Below are 17,807 nucleotides of genomic sequence, written 5' to 3' on the forward strand. Positions count from 1 at the left end.
TTTGAGCTTTTACATATTTGACTGATAGAATCAAATACATCTTAAGAACATATTCAAAGAAATGAGCTCCCTAATACTCTGGCAGCTTCTACTTTTCTTAGGGAAGAATTATACAAACTTTAGGCTGTCTAGTAGTTTCATCTGGGAGTCTTAGACATCTTGGCATTTCTATCTCTTGCAATCTATTTTTCTGACAGAAAAAATCTGCATGGCTTCATCAAGTTTTTTGGATATACTATGCTAAGGACTAAATAAGGACTTTAGGGCCCAGTACAAAACTTTGCACATAACTGAGTTGCACATTTATTTCCTGACCTGTTCCTCAAAAAATATTCCTTAAGGACAGCTTCCATACTTACCCAGAGGAACTTTGCAGACAACTCTTCCGTAGCCTTGTGAACATTCAACTTTTATCCAAGTTTCATTTGAAGCTAACAAAACGCTACATTTTCCACCACCAGTCTTACTTTTATTTGCCCATTTGACAAATGTCACTTTTGATCCATCTAACCAATTCCAAGACTGACCTAAAGAAAAAAATTAAGTTTATTACCTCTAAATTTCTTTTCTTTTTTAAATTTAAATACAATTAGCCAACTTATAGTACCTCATTAGTTTCAGATGTAGTGTTCCATACTATATCAGTTGCATATAACCCCCAGTGCTCATCACATCATGTGCCCTCCTTAATGCCCACCACCCAGTTACCCCATCTCCCCACCCACTTCCCCTCCAGCAACCCTCAGTTAAGAGTCTCTCATGGTTTTCCCCCTCTCTGATGACTTCTGATTGTGTTTTCCCTCCCTCTCCCTACAGTCCTCTGCCCTGTTTCTTATATTCCACATGAGTGAAACCATATGATAATTGTCTTTCTCTGATAGACTTATTTTGCTCAGCATAATACCCTCCAGTTCCATCCACATCAATGTAAATTGTAAGTATTCATCCTTTCTGATGGCTGAGTAATATTCCATTGTGTGTGTGTGTGTGTGTGTGTGTGAGATATGACATATGACATCTTCTTTATCCATTCATCTGTCAATGGACATCTTGGCTCTTTCCACAGTTTGGCTATTGTGGACATTGCTGCCATGAACATTGGGGTGCAAGTGCCCCTTCGGATCACTACATTTGTATTTTGGGGGTAAATACCTAGTAGTGTAATTGCTGGGTCATAGGGTAGCTGCCTCTAAATTTCTAAGGTAAATGGCATACAACTCATTTACTTAGAACTATGCTATGTCATTATTTAAAATGAAACTTATTGAAAGTGAAAAAAAATAAAGAAATCAGTCCTTCAGTTGCACTTGTCACATTTCAAGTGCTCAATAGCCATATGTGGCTAGTGACTACTCTGTTACACAGCACTGATATAGAACATTTCCATCTTTGCAGAAAGTTCTATTAGCACTGATATAAAATGTGGTGTTTTGATTAAAGTGCATAATGCTTGCACTTTGATTGTGTGAGAGATAGATTTCTTTTTTTTTTTTAAAGATTTTATTTATTTATTTATTTGCCAGAGAGAGAGAGAGAGAGTACGAGCAGGGGGAGCAGCAGACAGAGGGAGAGGCAGGCTCCCCGCTGAGCAAGAAGCCCGATGCGGGACTCGATCCCAGGACCCTGAGATCATGACCTGAGCCGAAGGCAGACGCTCAACCATCTGAGCCACCCAGGTGCCCCGAGAGATAGATTTCTAAAGACCTGAATCCCCATCAGCATCCTCACCCCCAACTAAAAAACTCGTATCATTAAAGATGTGCTGGGGGAGTAAGGGTCAAGAGGGTCCAGGAGGGGTTTCCCACCATGACTCCATTTTTATTTTCCAGCTGAGATAGCACCACCTTGTGGTGATAGTGTAAACACAATTTAGAATTCATTTAGATGGCCAACTTTGAATCCATTCACTTTTTGACAAGTACTTAATATTTTGGGATTCGCATTTATTTCAATTATTTAGAATTCACCTTAGCTTAAAATGTAAAACATATTTCCTATTCTACTGAATTTGTACTCTTTTTTTTTTTTAAAGATTTTTTAATTTATTCATTTGAGACACAGAGATACAGAGAGAGAGAGAGAGAGAGCATGAGCAGGGAGAGAGGCAGAGGGAGAGGGAGAAGCCGACTCCCTGCCGAGCAGGGAGCCCGATGCGGGACTCGATCCCAGGACGCTGGGATCATAACCTGAGCCGAAGGCAGACGCTTAACCATCTGAGCCACCCAGGCGCCCCATGAATTTGTACTCTTAATTCATTCTTTATCAATTCTAAAGTTCACTCAAATCTTTTATCCATTATTGCTTGGATTAATCCATTATTCCTTGAAAATTTCTTCCACAAATCTTTTTTAACCAATTCTCTGTAATTTTATTAAGCTTGTTTGAAAAACAAAATAACCATTTAAGAAAATTTTTCTCTCTGGTAAAAATGTTTCAAGAGGGAAGAGAACAACAAGAAGAGAACCTTCTGAAAAACAGTTAAAAGCTACAAAAGACCAGGTGAGAGACACTAGAACTCTAAGGGAAGTAAGTCATGAGTTCTTTGTGGGAGCCTGGGGGGCACAGATATTGCTGTCGGAGAAAAAAATACATTGTCAACCCAAGTATCTTAAACCTCTAGAACATCCCAATTCATTTAACCTGATCTTCTACTTCATTAGTGTTTTCCATCATTACTAATACATCACTCGCATATTCATTAGGAATTTATAAGTCTCCAAAACAGCCAGCAGACCTAGCTTATTCGTCAATAAGGAGCATTTGAATTAACCATCACTTAACACTCTTTAGCAAGGCTGACTTGGTATTTAGGACAAGTTGGAACTCTTTGCACACTGTGCACACAAATATGTCACTTACCGGCAGAATATTGAGATAATCCAAGCCAAACCCTCATGGTAATATTATTATTTTCCCTCATCAGTCTGCTCACGAACTTATTTTCATCTTCATCCTCTATGGTAACAATAGTTGCAGAATGATCTGTTGAAGGAAAACAAACCGTAAACTAATTAGCTTTATGCAAACTAGGGAAGTGGCTATTTCTCAACCAGCCATTTGGAAAAACAAAAACAAAAACAAAAAACTACCATGATCAAGATCATTGAGAAATTCAAGCTTTACATAGAGAATATTTTGAAAATCTGGTATTTGTGTCAGATTTTTAAAAGTATAGCATTAATAGATTCCAAAAAATTTAGAAATAGATTGAAACTTTACATAGAGAAATTTTTATGTTTACCTGATAAACATTTTGATCTTGGAACTGCCTGCCAAAGAGACCATTGTGTATGAACAGCTAGTCATAAGAAGTGGGGTATAGGATTGTAGAAAGATGTGTTTCAGCATGCTCTCCTCAACAACCATTTCTGTATAATAACTCAGCTTTAAATTTGCTTCTATTAAAATGAAAATGAAAGCAAATAGGTTTGGGATCTTGGGGAGAATTTCCTTTAATACTATTTTATACATAAGCGTTTTGGTTATGCCCATTGGCATTTGGTTATGGTAAGTTCCTAAATGTAGTATAGAATCAAATAATCTTGAAGTTTGATAAATCGCCCTAAACCCACAGAGAAAATAGTACTGTCACCATCATCAGGCAAGGGATAGAAATAAAATAATAACTAGACTTGGAAATCAATCCTAAGTGGAATCAAATAGTCTTCAACAGTGACAAGCCTATTAACAGCGACAAGCACTTGAACTAAAGCATTTCTTTGGTGGTGGTGGCTTTGGAAGAAGGGCAAAGGCAAGTCTTTCCTCCTTTATAGAAGACCACAGTGTGCATGTGCTTGTTTAATATTAAATAATACTGTAGGGGAAGATATTATCACTATTTTACAGATGAGAAAACAAAGGCTCAAGGAGATTAAGTAAATTAGTCAGGTTTACGCAGCTAGCCAGTTATAAAATTAGAAAGCCAATCCCAATCCTTTCTAATAATAAGAATAGTTTGAATGCTCACTATTTGCAGGGCACTATGCTACATTTGCATACATTATCTTATTTCATTAATTCCTACAGCAACCCAACCTTTGAAATAAGTCCTATTTTCATTCTCACTGTTCAGATGAGAAAAGAGAAGCAATTATGTAACTTCCATAATATCCCTCAGCTAGTAAGTACCAGAGCTGTGAGTTAAAACTTAGACTTGTCTGCCTCCAAGGTTTACATGCATAACCCCCACACTACAGTGACAGTAAACCTTTCTATTTTCTCCTGTGGGAGCAAGAGGCTTCTGACTTTCAGGACATATGTATAGTTCACAATAGTTCCCGTTGTGTGTGTGTTTGTGTGTGTGTGTGTATACATGTATAACACATGAGAGTTCCCACACAAAAATTTCCATCATGTAGTTAGCAGTAACAAGGAGATTTTAAAATCAGCCAGATGTCTCCACAACAGTTAGCAAAATAAATGAGATAAATGCCATCAGTCTGGCTAAATTGCTACTCAAGGATGCAGGTCTTTGAAATATTCTTGGTATTCTCCCTAGAAGTCATTTCACAGTTTGACTATAGGGTAAATTTTTCATGGGAGAGATCCAGTTATTGTTGCCCTTTCTAAAATAGTTAAATCTGAAGACAAAAAGTCCTGTTCCTTACGGTGTTCAGAGGATGTGGGCCATTTCTGTTGCAGAATGGAGGAACAACCCATGCTTCCTTGATTACTCTGGTCAGGATAAGCTTACTTATTAATAACTAAGTAGTGGGAAAATCTATAATTTTGTGTTTAATACTTATCCTTTACAAAAAATTTGCCTCCTAATCCCTTCATCTAAACATATCTAGCTTTATTTAAAACCATTTCATGTGTCATTTTCACATCAAATCGTTCACTTAGCAATTTTTTATTCTACTTCTTTCCACTTACTTTTATTTTCCATGTACTTACTCTTACATTGGTCATTTATAATGGCTCTTCCAATACTCCACTTAACTCATATATCGTAAAATACTTAACCACGAGGCAAATAGGTTATAAAATGCTATTATAAATATTGAGTGTTTTTAAAATGTTTTAAAAATATTTATTTATTTATTTGAGAGAGAGAGAGAGTACATGTGTTGGTGGGGAGGGGCAGAGGGAGAGGAAGGGAGAGAATCCCAAGCAGACTCCCACTGAGCACAGAGCCCAACTCGGGGCTCGATACCACAACCCTCAGATTATGACCTGAGCCGAAATCAAGAATTGGACATTTAACTGATTGAGCCACCCAGGTGCCCCCAAAATATTTTCAAAAAAATAATCATTATTTCAAATTGTTTTCTTGGAAAAAAATCCAATGATTAAATTATGGAGTCCAAGAAAATCAATAAATTTTAACTCACCAAGTTTTGAACAGAACTGTTTGGCTTCTGAGAAATTGCGCAATGCCCGGTCAGATGTATAACAGTGCTCCTTGTACTGGATCCATTGTGACTCATTCTCTTTTACTGCTGGACATCTTGATGAGTATGTATGAGAGGACACCTCTTTAGCTATAAAAATGTTAGACATGACTGTAAAAATGCACAGAAAAAATAGCTGACTTTTAAAATCTCACTAACTCCTATTTGCAACTGTGGTTCCTGTAGGTAAGAAGCATTCAACTCACTACCCACATCAGAGACAGCTACAGCCCATACTCTAAGAGTATATGTTCTGCTTAGCTTTTTGCAATACCATTTTTAAAACTGAGAAAACAGAAGAAAGTATTTAGCCCTCGAAGATGGAATTACCCTAAAGTAAAAAACAACTGAAGAGACAGAATAAGAAGCAAAGACGGGCTCGGCAGGCCTGTAACTACTTTGAGATAATACTTAAAATTGTTGCTTTCTTTGGATGCTTTTTATCTTGATAATATAAACCTAGTTTTACCTTGCCATATAAAAAACTACTTTAAAATTATATCCACAAGTGAAAATTTGGTAATTTGTTTACAAAATACAGTATATCTGCACAGCACAATCTGTCTCCTACCAAGAGAGTAGCTATGGCTTCTGTAGCCATTAAATAATAACTCCCCATTCCTGCCTGCCCCCAGAAACCATCTTTCTACTTTCTGTTTCTATGAATTTGACAACTCTAGGTACCTCATATAATTGGAGTCATACAGTATTTGTCCTTTTGTGTCTAGCTGATTTCGCTTAGAATAATGTCCTCAAGATTCATCCATGCAGGTTGTATTATGTATTACGTGTCAGAATTTCCTTCTTTTTGAATGCTGAATAATATTCCGTAGTGTGTATAGACCACATTTTGCTTACGCATTCCTCTGTCAGTGGACAACTTGGGTTGCTTTCACCTTTGGCCTTTGTGAATAATGATGCTGTGAACACGGTTGTACAAATATTTGTTCCGGTCCCTACCTCCATTTCTTTTGAGTATATGCCCACAAGTGGAATTGTTAGATCCTATGGTAATTTTATGTTAAAATTTTTGAAAAATTACCATGCCATTTTCCACAGTGGCTACATACGACTTTTTATTCCCATAAACAATGTACAAGGGCTCCAATTTCTCCACATCCTTACCAACACTTGTTATTTTCTTTTTTTTTGAAGAGTCCATTTTTTTTAGGTTTTTGTTTTTGTTTTGTTTTGTTTTGTTTGAGAGAAGGAGAGAGATGGGTTGAGGGGAAGGGGCAGAGAGAGAGAATCTTAAGCCGGCTCCATGCCCAATGTGGAGCTCAACGGGGGTTCAACCTCACAACCCGAGATCATGACCTGAGCTGAAGTCAAGACTTGGACATTTAACCTACTGAGCCATCCAGGAGCCCCTTGAAGATTCAATTTTTAAAGTTTGCCCTTGGGAGGTGCCTGGGTGGCTCAGTCGGTTAAGTGTCTGCCTTTGGCTTGGGTCATGATTTCGGGGTCCTCATTGGGCTCCCTGCTTCTCCCTCTCCCTCTGCTGCTCCCTCTGCTTGTGCTTTCCCACTTTCTGTCAAATAAATAAATAAAATCTTTTAAAAAAATAAAATAAATTTTGCTCTTGTATTAGTTTCCCAGAGCTGCCATAATAAATTGCCATAAACCTGGTGGTTTAAAACAACAGAAATTTATTCTCTCACAGTTCTGGAGGCAAGTCTAAAACTGAGGTGTCAGCAGGATTGGTTCTTTCTGGAGGCGCCCAAGGAGAATCCGTTTCAGGCCTCCTAGCTTCTGGTGGTTGATGGCAATCCTTGGCTTGCAGCTCCATCACTGCAATTTCTGCTTCTGTCATCAAAGGGCCTTCTCCCTCTGTGTCTGTTTCTCTCCCCTTACAAGGACACCAGTCATTGGATTTAGGGCCCATCCTTTTTTTTCTTTTTTTTAAAGATTTTATTTATTTATTTGAGAGAGAATGAGATAGAGAGAAAGCATGGGGGGGGAGGGTCAGAGGGAGAAGCAGACTCCCCGCTGAGCAGGGAACCTGATGCGGGACTCGATCCCGGGACTCCAGGATCATGACCTGAGCCGAAGGCAGTCGCTTAACCAACTGAGCCACCCAGGTGCCCCTAATTTAGGGCCCATCCTAATCAAGCATTACATTACCCCATCTTAACTATTACATCTGGAAAGGCTCTTTTTAAATAAGGTTGCATTCTAAGGTTCTGGGTGGACATGAATTTGGGGGGATACTATTCAACCCAGTATAGCACTGAATTTGTGTTTGTTCATGTTGTCATTCTACTTGCTCCTATAAAGTCTGTTTAGCTAACACAGATGCCCTTTCCATTTTTTGTTTACTTTTCATGTATTCCAATTGTTTTTCTAAAACATTACATTTATTTTCTGTACCTAACAACTGAGATGTCAGTTCTCAATTACCCATTTATTCCTCATTCTTGAAATCATTCTCCCTTTCTTATATTCACTTGCTTCTCTGGATAAGGTTTTCACATTTTTTTCCTGCTTGAATCTATTTAATTCCAAATGTTGAATCTTCTCTGGAGGATTCTTTGGAGCAGAAAGCAGGGCAAGCCCTGAGAACTACCACTGCCACCATCTCTTGCCTTGTCCAGCAGGCTTCTGCAGCTCCTGGGTGGTCTTGGTTCTTGTGCTCTTCTTCAAGCCTCCACCTGTCAGGATGACCCCAAGTCTAGCTCCTGATGGAAGGGGCTTTTTCCTTAGATTTTAAGGATCATATAAGTTTGGAAAATGCTTAGTTACACAAAGTTAAATAGATTTCTTTACTATAGAAATTCCCAGAGCCATCAATATGGTAAATCAAACCTGAGGTATTTCCCAAATTTATATGTTGCTGAACTCTTTTTTAAAAGGAGCATTTCAGGGCGCCTGGGTGGCTCAGTTGGTTAAGCGACTACCTTCGGCTCAGGTCATGATCCCAGGGTCCTGGGATCGAGTCCCACATCGGGCTCCCGGCTCAGCAGGGAGCCTGCTTCTCCCTCTGACCCTCTCCTCTCTCATGCTGTTTCTCTCTTGCTCGCTCTCTAATAAATAAATAAATAAATAAAATCTTTAAAAAAATAAAAAATAAAATAAATAAATAAAAGGAGCATTTCAGCCTTTGAAAAACATTGCTAAGTGCAATTAAAATTCACATATTAGTAATAGGTACCCAGTGACAGAGGAACTGAAAGTCTTCGGGAACATACCCTGAATGGGTATATCATATTTGTTTCTCTTCACAAAGTATCAAAATTGTTTTTATAGGATTTGTGAATAAACCTTATTTAAAAATTGACAAAAAATTCCTTTGAATATTTAATCATGTGCACAAAACAAAATGTCATATTTTAATAAATATAGTTATTCAAAATCAAGCCTTACATTTTGTAGGTTTATAACAAATAGCACCATCACTAACAGACTTGCATTTTTCATGTCTCCAAATTCCTTTTGGATCCAAGACAACACAATTTCCAGCAGACGGTTTATCTTTCCATGGGATGTAGTCAAATGTACTGCCATCAGACCATTCAAAACTTGATTCACTTCCCTGTTTTACGAATAATAGAGATAAAAAAAGCTTAGGACTTTTTTAGCATAAGAATTGATTTTTTTAAAGATTAATAGAGATAACCTGATTCCAGACAAAAGAATGTTCAAAAATAACATTAAAAAGAATATATAGGGGCGCCTGGGTGGCTCAGTCATTAAGCGTCTACCTTGGACTCAGGTCATGATCCCAGGGTCCTGGGATCGAGCCCGGCATCAGGCTCCCTGCTCAGCGGGAAGCCTGCTTCTCCCTCTTCCACTCCCCCTGCTTGTGTTCCCTCTCTCGCTGTGTCTCTCTCTGCCAAATAAATAAATAAAACCTTTAAAAAATATATATATGTATATACTTTAAGAAGTATTGGAATGGATTCTTAATTATTTGCTTACAATTGTTATCGGTCTGGACCTATTTGTAAAATAAGGGATTTACTTTTGATGCTTTGATTTGAGACATTTGTTCTGGTGCAATTTAAGTAGGACTTTAAATTTATGGACAGAGTTACTATACTCTGTCTCTAGATTTATTTTTTCTAAGGATGAGTTTATATAACACTTGAAATTAAATGATGTGCAAATGGCTTCCATTTGTTACAATACAGATTTATAATCCCAATCTCCATAATATCCTGAATATTGTTTTTTATGTTTTATATTCTGCGATTTGTGTCTCTGGCTACATTTTTTCATATTATGGAAGCCATCAAACAGCAGGGGGCTGGAAGAAGAAAATACTTCCCACAAAATTCATTTGGGAAGATTACTTTTGGTTTTCCCTTGATTCTATAATCCTAATGTGTCATCCTTTCTTTTGTTTTCTTCACTTTGTTCTAAAGATTATTTAAATTAGGCCTTCAATTCTAATCTCAATAGATGCCTATTTTTGGTATACTGGACATTATTATAGGTACATGAATATACTAATTAATAAGATTCAAATAGTGGCACAAAAGATATGTTTACTACCAAAACATCATTCTCATATAGTGCAATTTGTAGGGGGAAAGTGAGAGAAGAAAATATACATTTATTAGTTCTAACATTAAGAATTTTATTTGGCATTTTATACAAATTTTTGTGTTAATCTTCACTATAATCCTATATTAAGGAAAATATTATCACCCCAGTTTTACAGATGAAGAAGAAATAAGCTTGCAAAGGTTAAATAACCTGCTCACGATCACTGAACATGTAAATGGAAGACCTGCCACTAATACTGGACCTCAGGTTTTTCTGATTCTGTGCTATTCCTGTTTTACCCGCTTTCCAGTTGGTCTGCCCCAACGAGGTGACAGAGAGGTGTTGTTGAGATATTCATCTACTGGGCCCTTGGGATGGCCCGGGAGTGTCTAGGGCAGCTGCAGTCTGCCATTTGCCCTACTTCATTCTACAAATACAATTTTCTATTTGGTTTGTGTTGCAAAAAGGTAAGAAAGCACTATGCTGTGCAAATTGAGTCCCAGGACTTAATCCGATGTTATACTTTGAATTAATATCTTATGCTCAAATTTCCAACCTTCTAACACATTTGGAAAATTTCTGGAAAATAAAACAAGACTTACATCATGACTTGAGAGCCCAATCCATAGTGGAAATCCATCACGTTTTACGAGGTCTTCCAGAAAGAGCTGGCCATTTTGGTCATGAACACTTGCCAAATAACCTCCACTTTGAGAACACATGTTTAATGCTTCATACCATGTTACCTTTTTTTGTATAATATTATAAATACCATCTTCATATGGAATAAACTGTGGCAGAGTAGTATTATATTCTTCCTCGTAGTCAACTATAACATTTAAATTAAAAGTATTAGGGATTATATTTAAATTATTTAAAATACATATTTTGGACAGCAAAGAAATACAATTATAAGAACATATTATGAGCAACTATATGCCAGCAAATTAGATAATCTGGAAGAAATGGATACATTCATAGAGATGTACAAACTACCAAAACTGAACCAGGAAGAGATAGAAAACCTGAACAGACCTATAACCACTAAGGAAATTGAAGCAGTAATCAAAAATCTCCCAACAAACAAGAGCCCAGGGCCAGCGGCTTCCCAGGGGAATTCTACCAAACATTTAAAGAAGAATTAATACTTATTCTTCTGAAACTGTTCCAAAAGATAGAAATGGAAGGAAAACTTCCCAACTCATTTTATGAGACCAGCATTACCTTGATCCCAAAATCAGACAAAGACCCCACCAAAAAGGATAACTACAGACCAATATCCCTGATGAACTGGATGCAAAAATTCTCACCACAATACTAGCCAATAGGATCCAATAGTACATTCAAAGGCTTATTCACCACGACCAAGTGGGATTTATCCCTGGGCTGCAAGGGTGGTTCGACATCCGCAAATCAATCAATGTGATACAATACATTAATAAAAGAAAGAACAAGAACCATATGATCCTCTCAATAGATGCAGAAAAAGCATTTGACAAAGTACAGCATCCCTTCTTGATTAAAACTCTTCAGAGTGTCGGGATAGAGGGTACATACCTCAATATCATAAAAGCCATCTATGAAAAACCCACAGCGAACATCATTCTCAATGGGGAAAAACTGAGAGCTTTTCCCCTAAGGTCGGGAACAATGGCAGGGATGTCCACTAGCACCACTGCTATTCAACATAGTACTAGAAGTCCTAGCCACAGCAATCAGACAACAAAAAGAAATAAAAGGTATCCGAATTGTCAAAGAAGAAGCAAAACTCTCACTCTTTGCAGATGATATGATACTTTATGTGGAAAACCTAAAAGACTCCACCCCAAAACTGCTAGAACTCATACAGGAATTCAGTAAAGTGGCAGGATATAAAATCAATCCACAGAAATCAGTGGCATTTCTATACACCAACAACAAGACAGAAGAAAGAAGAAAGAGAAATTAAGGAGTCGATCTCATTTACAATCACACCCAAAACCGTAAGATACCCAGGAATAAATCTAACCAAAGAGGCAAAGGATCTGTACTCAGAAAACTATAAAATACTCAAGAAAGAAATTGAGGAAGACACAAATAAATGGAAAAACATTCCATGCTCACGGATTGCAAGAACATGTATTGTGAAGATGTCAGTGCTACCTAGAGCAATCTACACATTCAATCCAATCCCCATCTAAATACCATCCACTTTTTTCAAAGAAATGGAACAAATAATCCTAAAATTTGTATGGAACCAGAAAAGACCCCAAATTACCAGAGGAATTTTGTAAAAGAAAAACAAAGCTGGTGGCATCACAATTCCGGACTTCAAGCTCTATTACAAAGCTGTCATCATCAAGACAGTATGGTACTGGCACAAAAACCGACACATAGATCAGTGGAACAGAATCGAGAGCCCAGATATGGACCCTCAACTCTATGGTCAACTAATCTTCGACAAAGCAGGAAAGAATGTCCAATGGAAAAAAGACAGTCTCTTCAACAAATGGTGCTGGGAAAATTGGACAGCCACATGCAGAAGAATGAAACTGGACCATTTCCTTACACCACACACAATAATAGACTCAAAATGGATGAAAGACCTAAATGTGAGACAGGAGTCCATCAAAATCCTAAAGGAGAACGCAGGCAGCAACCTCTTTGACCTCAGCCACAGCAACTTCTTCCTAGACACATCACCAAAGGCAAGGGAAGCAAGGGCAAAAATGAACTATTGGGACTTCATCAAGATAAAAAGCTTTTGCACAGCAAAGGAAACAGTCAACAAAACCAAAAGACAACCGACAGAATGGGAGAAGATATTTGTATATGACATATCAGATAAAGGGCTAGTATCCAAAATCTAAAAAGAACTCATCAAACTCAACATCCAAAGAACAAATAATCCAATCAAGAAATGGGCAGAAGACATGAACAGACATTTCTGCAAAGAAGACATCCAAATGGCCAACAAACACATGCAAAAGTGTTCAACATCACTCGGCATCAGGGAAATCCAAATCAAAACCTCAATGAGATACCACCTCACACCAGTCAGAATGGCTTAAATTAACAAGTCAGGAAATGTCAGATGTTGGCAAGGATGAGGAGAAAGGGGAACCCTCCTACACTGTTGGTGGGAATGCAAGCTGGTGCAGCCACTCTGGAAAACAGTATGGAGGTTCCTCAAAAAGTTGAAAATAGAGCTACTGTATGACTCAGCAATTGCACTACTGGGTATTTACCCCAAAGATACAAATGTAGTGATCTGGAGGGGTACGTGCACCCCAATGTTTATAGCAGCAATGTCCACAGTAGCCAAACTATGGAAAGAGCCAAGATGTCCATCGACAGATGAATAGATAAAGAAGATGTGGTCTATATATATACAATGGAATATTATGCAGACATCAAAAGGAACGAAATAGTGCCATTTGCAATGACATGGATAGAACTAGAGGGTATTATGCTAAGTGAAATAAGTCAATCAGAGAAAGACATGTATCATATGATCTCACTGTTATGAAGAATTCTTAATCTCAGGAAACAAACTGAGGGTTACTGGAGTGGTGGGGGGTGGGAGGAATGGGGTGGCTGGGTGATAGACATTGAGGAGGGTATGTGCTTGGTGAGTGCTGTGAATTGTGTAAGACTGATGAATCATAGACCTGTACCTCTGGAACAAATAATACATTATATGTTAAAAAAAAAAAAAGAAGACAGTAGGAAGGGAAAAATGAAGGGGGGAAATCGGAGGGGGAGATGAACCATGAGAGACTATGGACTCTGAGAAACAAACTGAGGGTTCTAGAGGGGAGGGGGGTGGGGGGGATGGGTTAGCCTGGTGATGGGTATAAAGAGGGCACGTATTGAATGGAGTACTGGGTGTTATACGCAAACAATGAATCATGGAACACTACATCAAAAACTAATGATGTATGGTGATTAACATAACATAATAAAATAAAATTTAAAAAAGTACATATTTTGGGTAAGACTGGACATGCAATCATTTCTAAAGTTAAATAAAACTGGATTTCTTATTAACAAAGGAAGTAAAATGTAGACTTTATTTTCATTATTGCCACAACACATATAATAGGTTCTTAAATATTACAGTTGTCTGGTTGACTAAAGAAAGGTATAAACACTGTCTTTCATTTAAGGAGCTCACATAGGAATTGGGTACAGAAAACAACAGTTCCTGAAATGCAGGCCAAACAATTAACCACTATAATATGTGTGACTCAGTAGAGAAGGAGATATTCCTCTGAAGTAAGAGAGTCAGAAAGCCTGCTTCACAAATTCAGTTTGCAGAGTTTAGGTTAGATGAAATTAGGACTAAAAAAAAAAAATAATAAGGTAACCAGAAAGTAAGCTAAAAACAAATGAAGAATAATATAACAGTAACAAAACCACAATGATGAGGGTACTTCAAAGAGGCACAGAAGCCAAGTGAAAGAGCCCAAACTAGAACAATTTGAATAAAATATTAAATAATGTAGCATATTGGATTATAACCCAAAATATAAAATATATAACCATGAGCTGATACTGATATAAACAACTGACTGAATAAATTTAAAAATGGGAGAGAAGAGACAAATCTCTTGTACAGAAGAACTCCAAATAATTTACATAGATATGCCCCTCTCAGGAAGACGGAGAATAACTCTTCAGTCTGTAAGTGTGGGCTGATTATGGTGAATTCCTTACAAAGAATATGGTATGGAAATGGGCAAAAGAGTAACTTTGCAGTGGAGAAAGCTAACAAATATCATCTAGAGCCAGGTGATCAAGGTTAAAATCAACAGTGGTAAGTCGTGTTGATGGCATAAACCCTTCATATGATGTGATGAAAATGACACTTTAACTCTGTGGTTTTTTTCCTAAACGTCAAATTCACAACTCCAGTTTAATCATGAGAAAAACATCAGCCAACCCAAAGCGAGGCACATTCCACAAAATACATAACCAGTGCTCCTCAAAACTGTCAAGGTCATCAAAAGTAAGAAAATTCTAAGAAACTTTCACAGCCAAGAGAAACCTAAGGAGACATGATGACTACATGTAACATAGTATCCTGGATGGAATCCTGAATAGAAAAGGGACATTAAGTAAAAAATAAAAAAATCTGAATAATGGATGGACTTTAGTGAATAGTAATCTATCACACTGGCTTATTAGTTGTGACAAATGTACCATAGTAACATAAGATGTCAACAATAGGGGAAATTGGTTATGGTGTATATGGGAATTCTCTGTACTGTCTCTAACTTTTCTATAAATATAAAAATCATTCTAAAGTAAAAAGTTTGTTAAAGAAGTAAAAAAGAAGGTGGAAGTCTTTTGTGCATAAAAAAACATAAATAAATGTGCAAATGAGGATAAGCATACACTGTACATGGGACAATTAAGAGATCAGCCTGACATAAAAAGAGCCTTATTGAGCCAAGAATGGGGGAAGAATTGGGGGCTGGAAGAAAGCCTAGAATTTTAGAATCGACAGTGTTTCTAAAAAGTCTTAGAAGCGTACATGGACTCAAAGTAATTGGTAATAGGAGAACACTGGAGATTGCTGATCGAAATGATGCTCCAGAAAGTTATTCTGTGGCACTATGAAGGGAGATCAGCCTGGATATTAGCAGAAGCCTTAAACCATAGTGGCCATTATAACAGTTTCGAAACCGTGAAAAATTTAAAATTGATATGCATTTAAAAATAGATTTACTTAAGGAATTAGGCAAATTTAAGAGACATTTATTTTTAGGCTAGAATGTTAAAACTTTACCCAAACACACTTTCTTATTTATAAAAATCTTATTCAGTCTTCAAGACCCAACCAAGTCTTGCCTTGTCCTCAAAGCATTTTTTGTTTTCATTATTCCTGTTTTCATCGATCTCTTTTGACTTTCCAACAAACTTAAGCCAGTACCAAATAACCTAAAACTAACCTACATAAAACAATGCTAACAAGTTAAATGCTGTCTCCCCAACTACATTTTAGTCCTTGATTTTAAGACCATGACAATGCAGACTGTGTCTTTTCCTTCTTCTGTAAGTTCCGTAGTACCTCTCATAGGACAGAAAACAGAGGAGGCACTCAAACAGTACAGTTCATGATTCCCACCCATGGAGCTGACAGCTTTATGTTCTCTTTCCCTGGAGTGGAAAGTCTACTTTAGCATACTTACCTATTTCAATTTTACAAGCAAGAATGCTGTTCTGGGTATAGGGAAGTATTTCTTCAAGAACACTGAAGGTCTGAAAATCCCAGAAGCCATCAGTACTCAAGCCAGCAAAAAACTTGTCATTTTTTATATCTGGTCTTCCTCCTCTCCAATTTATGTATGACAGCATGGTCTTATCAGACCACAGAAGAGAATTATCTAGGGAAGAAAGAGTTTTTCTATGTTTAGAGATTAAATGAAGACTTGAATTATAGTTAATATTTCAAACTCAACCGATTCTCTTTCTTCTTTACCTACTTTCTAAAAAGTTTTATGATTATGTATATCCCTTTAAAATATTTTCTGACCATAACAGGAAATCATGCTTATATTTAATTTGGAAAGTACAAATTATAAACATAAAAATTAAACTTATAATTTCACCATCCTGTAATAGCTTTATGTTTTGTTATTTTTTAAATCAAATTTTCATTTCTCCTGTACATATGTTTAATTGCAATGAAAGTGAATATAATTATTTTATTTAAAAATTAACACATTACAAAACTAGTGATAGAAATCTCTTCTCTGGACCTAAACCATACACAATTGTGCACATTTATGTCAACTAATTTTTGACAAGGGTGCCAAGACAATTCAATACAAAAGAGTAGTCCCTGGGACCACAGGATATCTACATGCAAAAATATATATATATATGATTTATGTAAACATATATATATACATAGTTATATAAATATATATAACCATATATATAAACATATATATATACATAAGTAAACACATTTATATGTGTATATGTGTTAGACCCTTTCTTTTTACCATACAGAAAATTAACTCAAAATAGATCATAGACCTAAAGATAAGAGCTAAAACTATAATACTCTTAGAATAAAACATAGGAGTATTTCTTCAACACCACGGGGTAGGCAAAGCATAGATATGCATAAGTGATAAGATAAATTGGACTTCATTAAAATTAAAAAGTTTTGTGTGGGGCGCCTGGTTGGCTCAGTTGGTTAAGCGTCTGCTTTCAGCTCAGATCATAATGTTGGGGTCCTGGGATGGAGCCCCGAGTCAGGCTCCCTGCTCGGTGGGGAGTCTACTTGTCCTTCTCCCTCTGCCTCTCCCCCACCCCTTCCCCACTTGTGATCTCACTTGCTCTCTCAAATAAATAAATAAAATCTTAAAAAAAAAAGTTTTATGCTACAAATTCTACTATCAAAGTGATGGTGGGGGACACCTGGCTGGCTCAGTCAGTAGGGCTTGAGACTCTTTTTTTTTTTTTAAGATTTTATTTATTCATTTGACACACAGAGATACAGAGAGAGAGAGATAGAGCATGAGCAGTGGGAGAGGCAGAGGGAGAGGAAGAAGCAGACTCCCCGCTGAGTCAGGAGCCCGATGTGGGACTCGATCCCAGGACCCTGGGATCATGACCTGAGCTGAAGGCAGACGCTTAACCATCTGAGCCACCCAAGCGCCCCAGGGCTTGAGACTCTTGATCTTGGGGTAGTGAGTTTGAGCTCCATGTTGGGTATAGAGCTTACTTAAAAAAAAAAAAAGTGATAGGAGAAAATATTTACAAATCATTTATTTGACAAGGAACTTATATCCAGAATATATAATTATAACTCAACAATAAAAAAGACAAATAATTAAAAAATGGGTAAATGATCTGAATAAAGTTTTTTCCAAAGATGATATATAAACAGCCAATAAACACATGAAATCATGTTTAATATCATTAGTC

The 17,807-nt window shown here is 37.0% G+C and overlaps 1 protein-coding gene across 2 annotated transcripts in view; it reads right to left on the reverse strand.

The window, feature by feature from the left end:
* The window catches only part of LY75 (lymphocyte antigen 75), a 128,546-nt gene that overhangs the window by 36,403 nt on the left and 74,336 nt on the right, over window positions 1-17,807 (reverse strand). For both annotated transcript variants that reach the window (XM_064586600.1, XM_064586599.1), the window contains exons 29-34: window positions 16,058-16,252; window positions 10,484-10,710; window positions 8,757-8,925; window positions 5,334-5,483; window positions 2,860-2,982; window positions 360-527 (exon numbers count right to left, since the gene is read on the reverse strand). In XM_064586600.1, coding sequence (XP_064442670.1) covers window positions 360-527; window positions 2,860-2,982; window positions 5,334-5,483; window positions 8,757-8,925; window positions 10,484-10,710; window positions 16,058-16,252 — 1,032 coding nt within the window. The remainder of the gene's footprint in view (window positions 1-359; window positions 528-2,859; window positions 2,983-5,333; window positions 5,484-8,756; window positions 8,926-10,483; window positions 10,711-16,057; window positions 16,253-17,807) is intronic.

The sequence above is a fragment of the Mirounga angustirostris genome, unplaced genomic scaffold (genome assembly GCF_029215605.1).
Source record: "Mirounga angustirostris isolate CCGP_5_RB_7025 unplaced genomic scaffold, mMirAng1.0.hap1 SCAF_3, whole genome shotgun sequence".
Lineage (NCBI taxonomy): Eukaryota > Metazoa > Chordata > Mammalia > Carnivora > Phocidae > Mirounga > Mirounga angustirostris.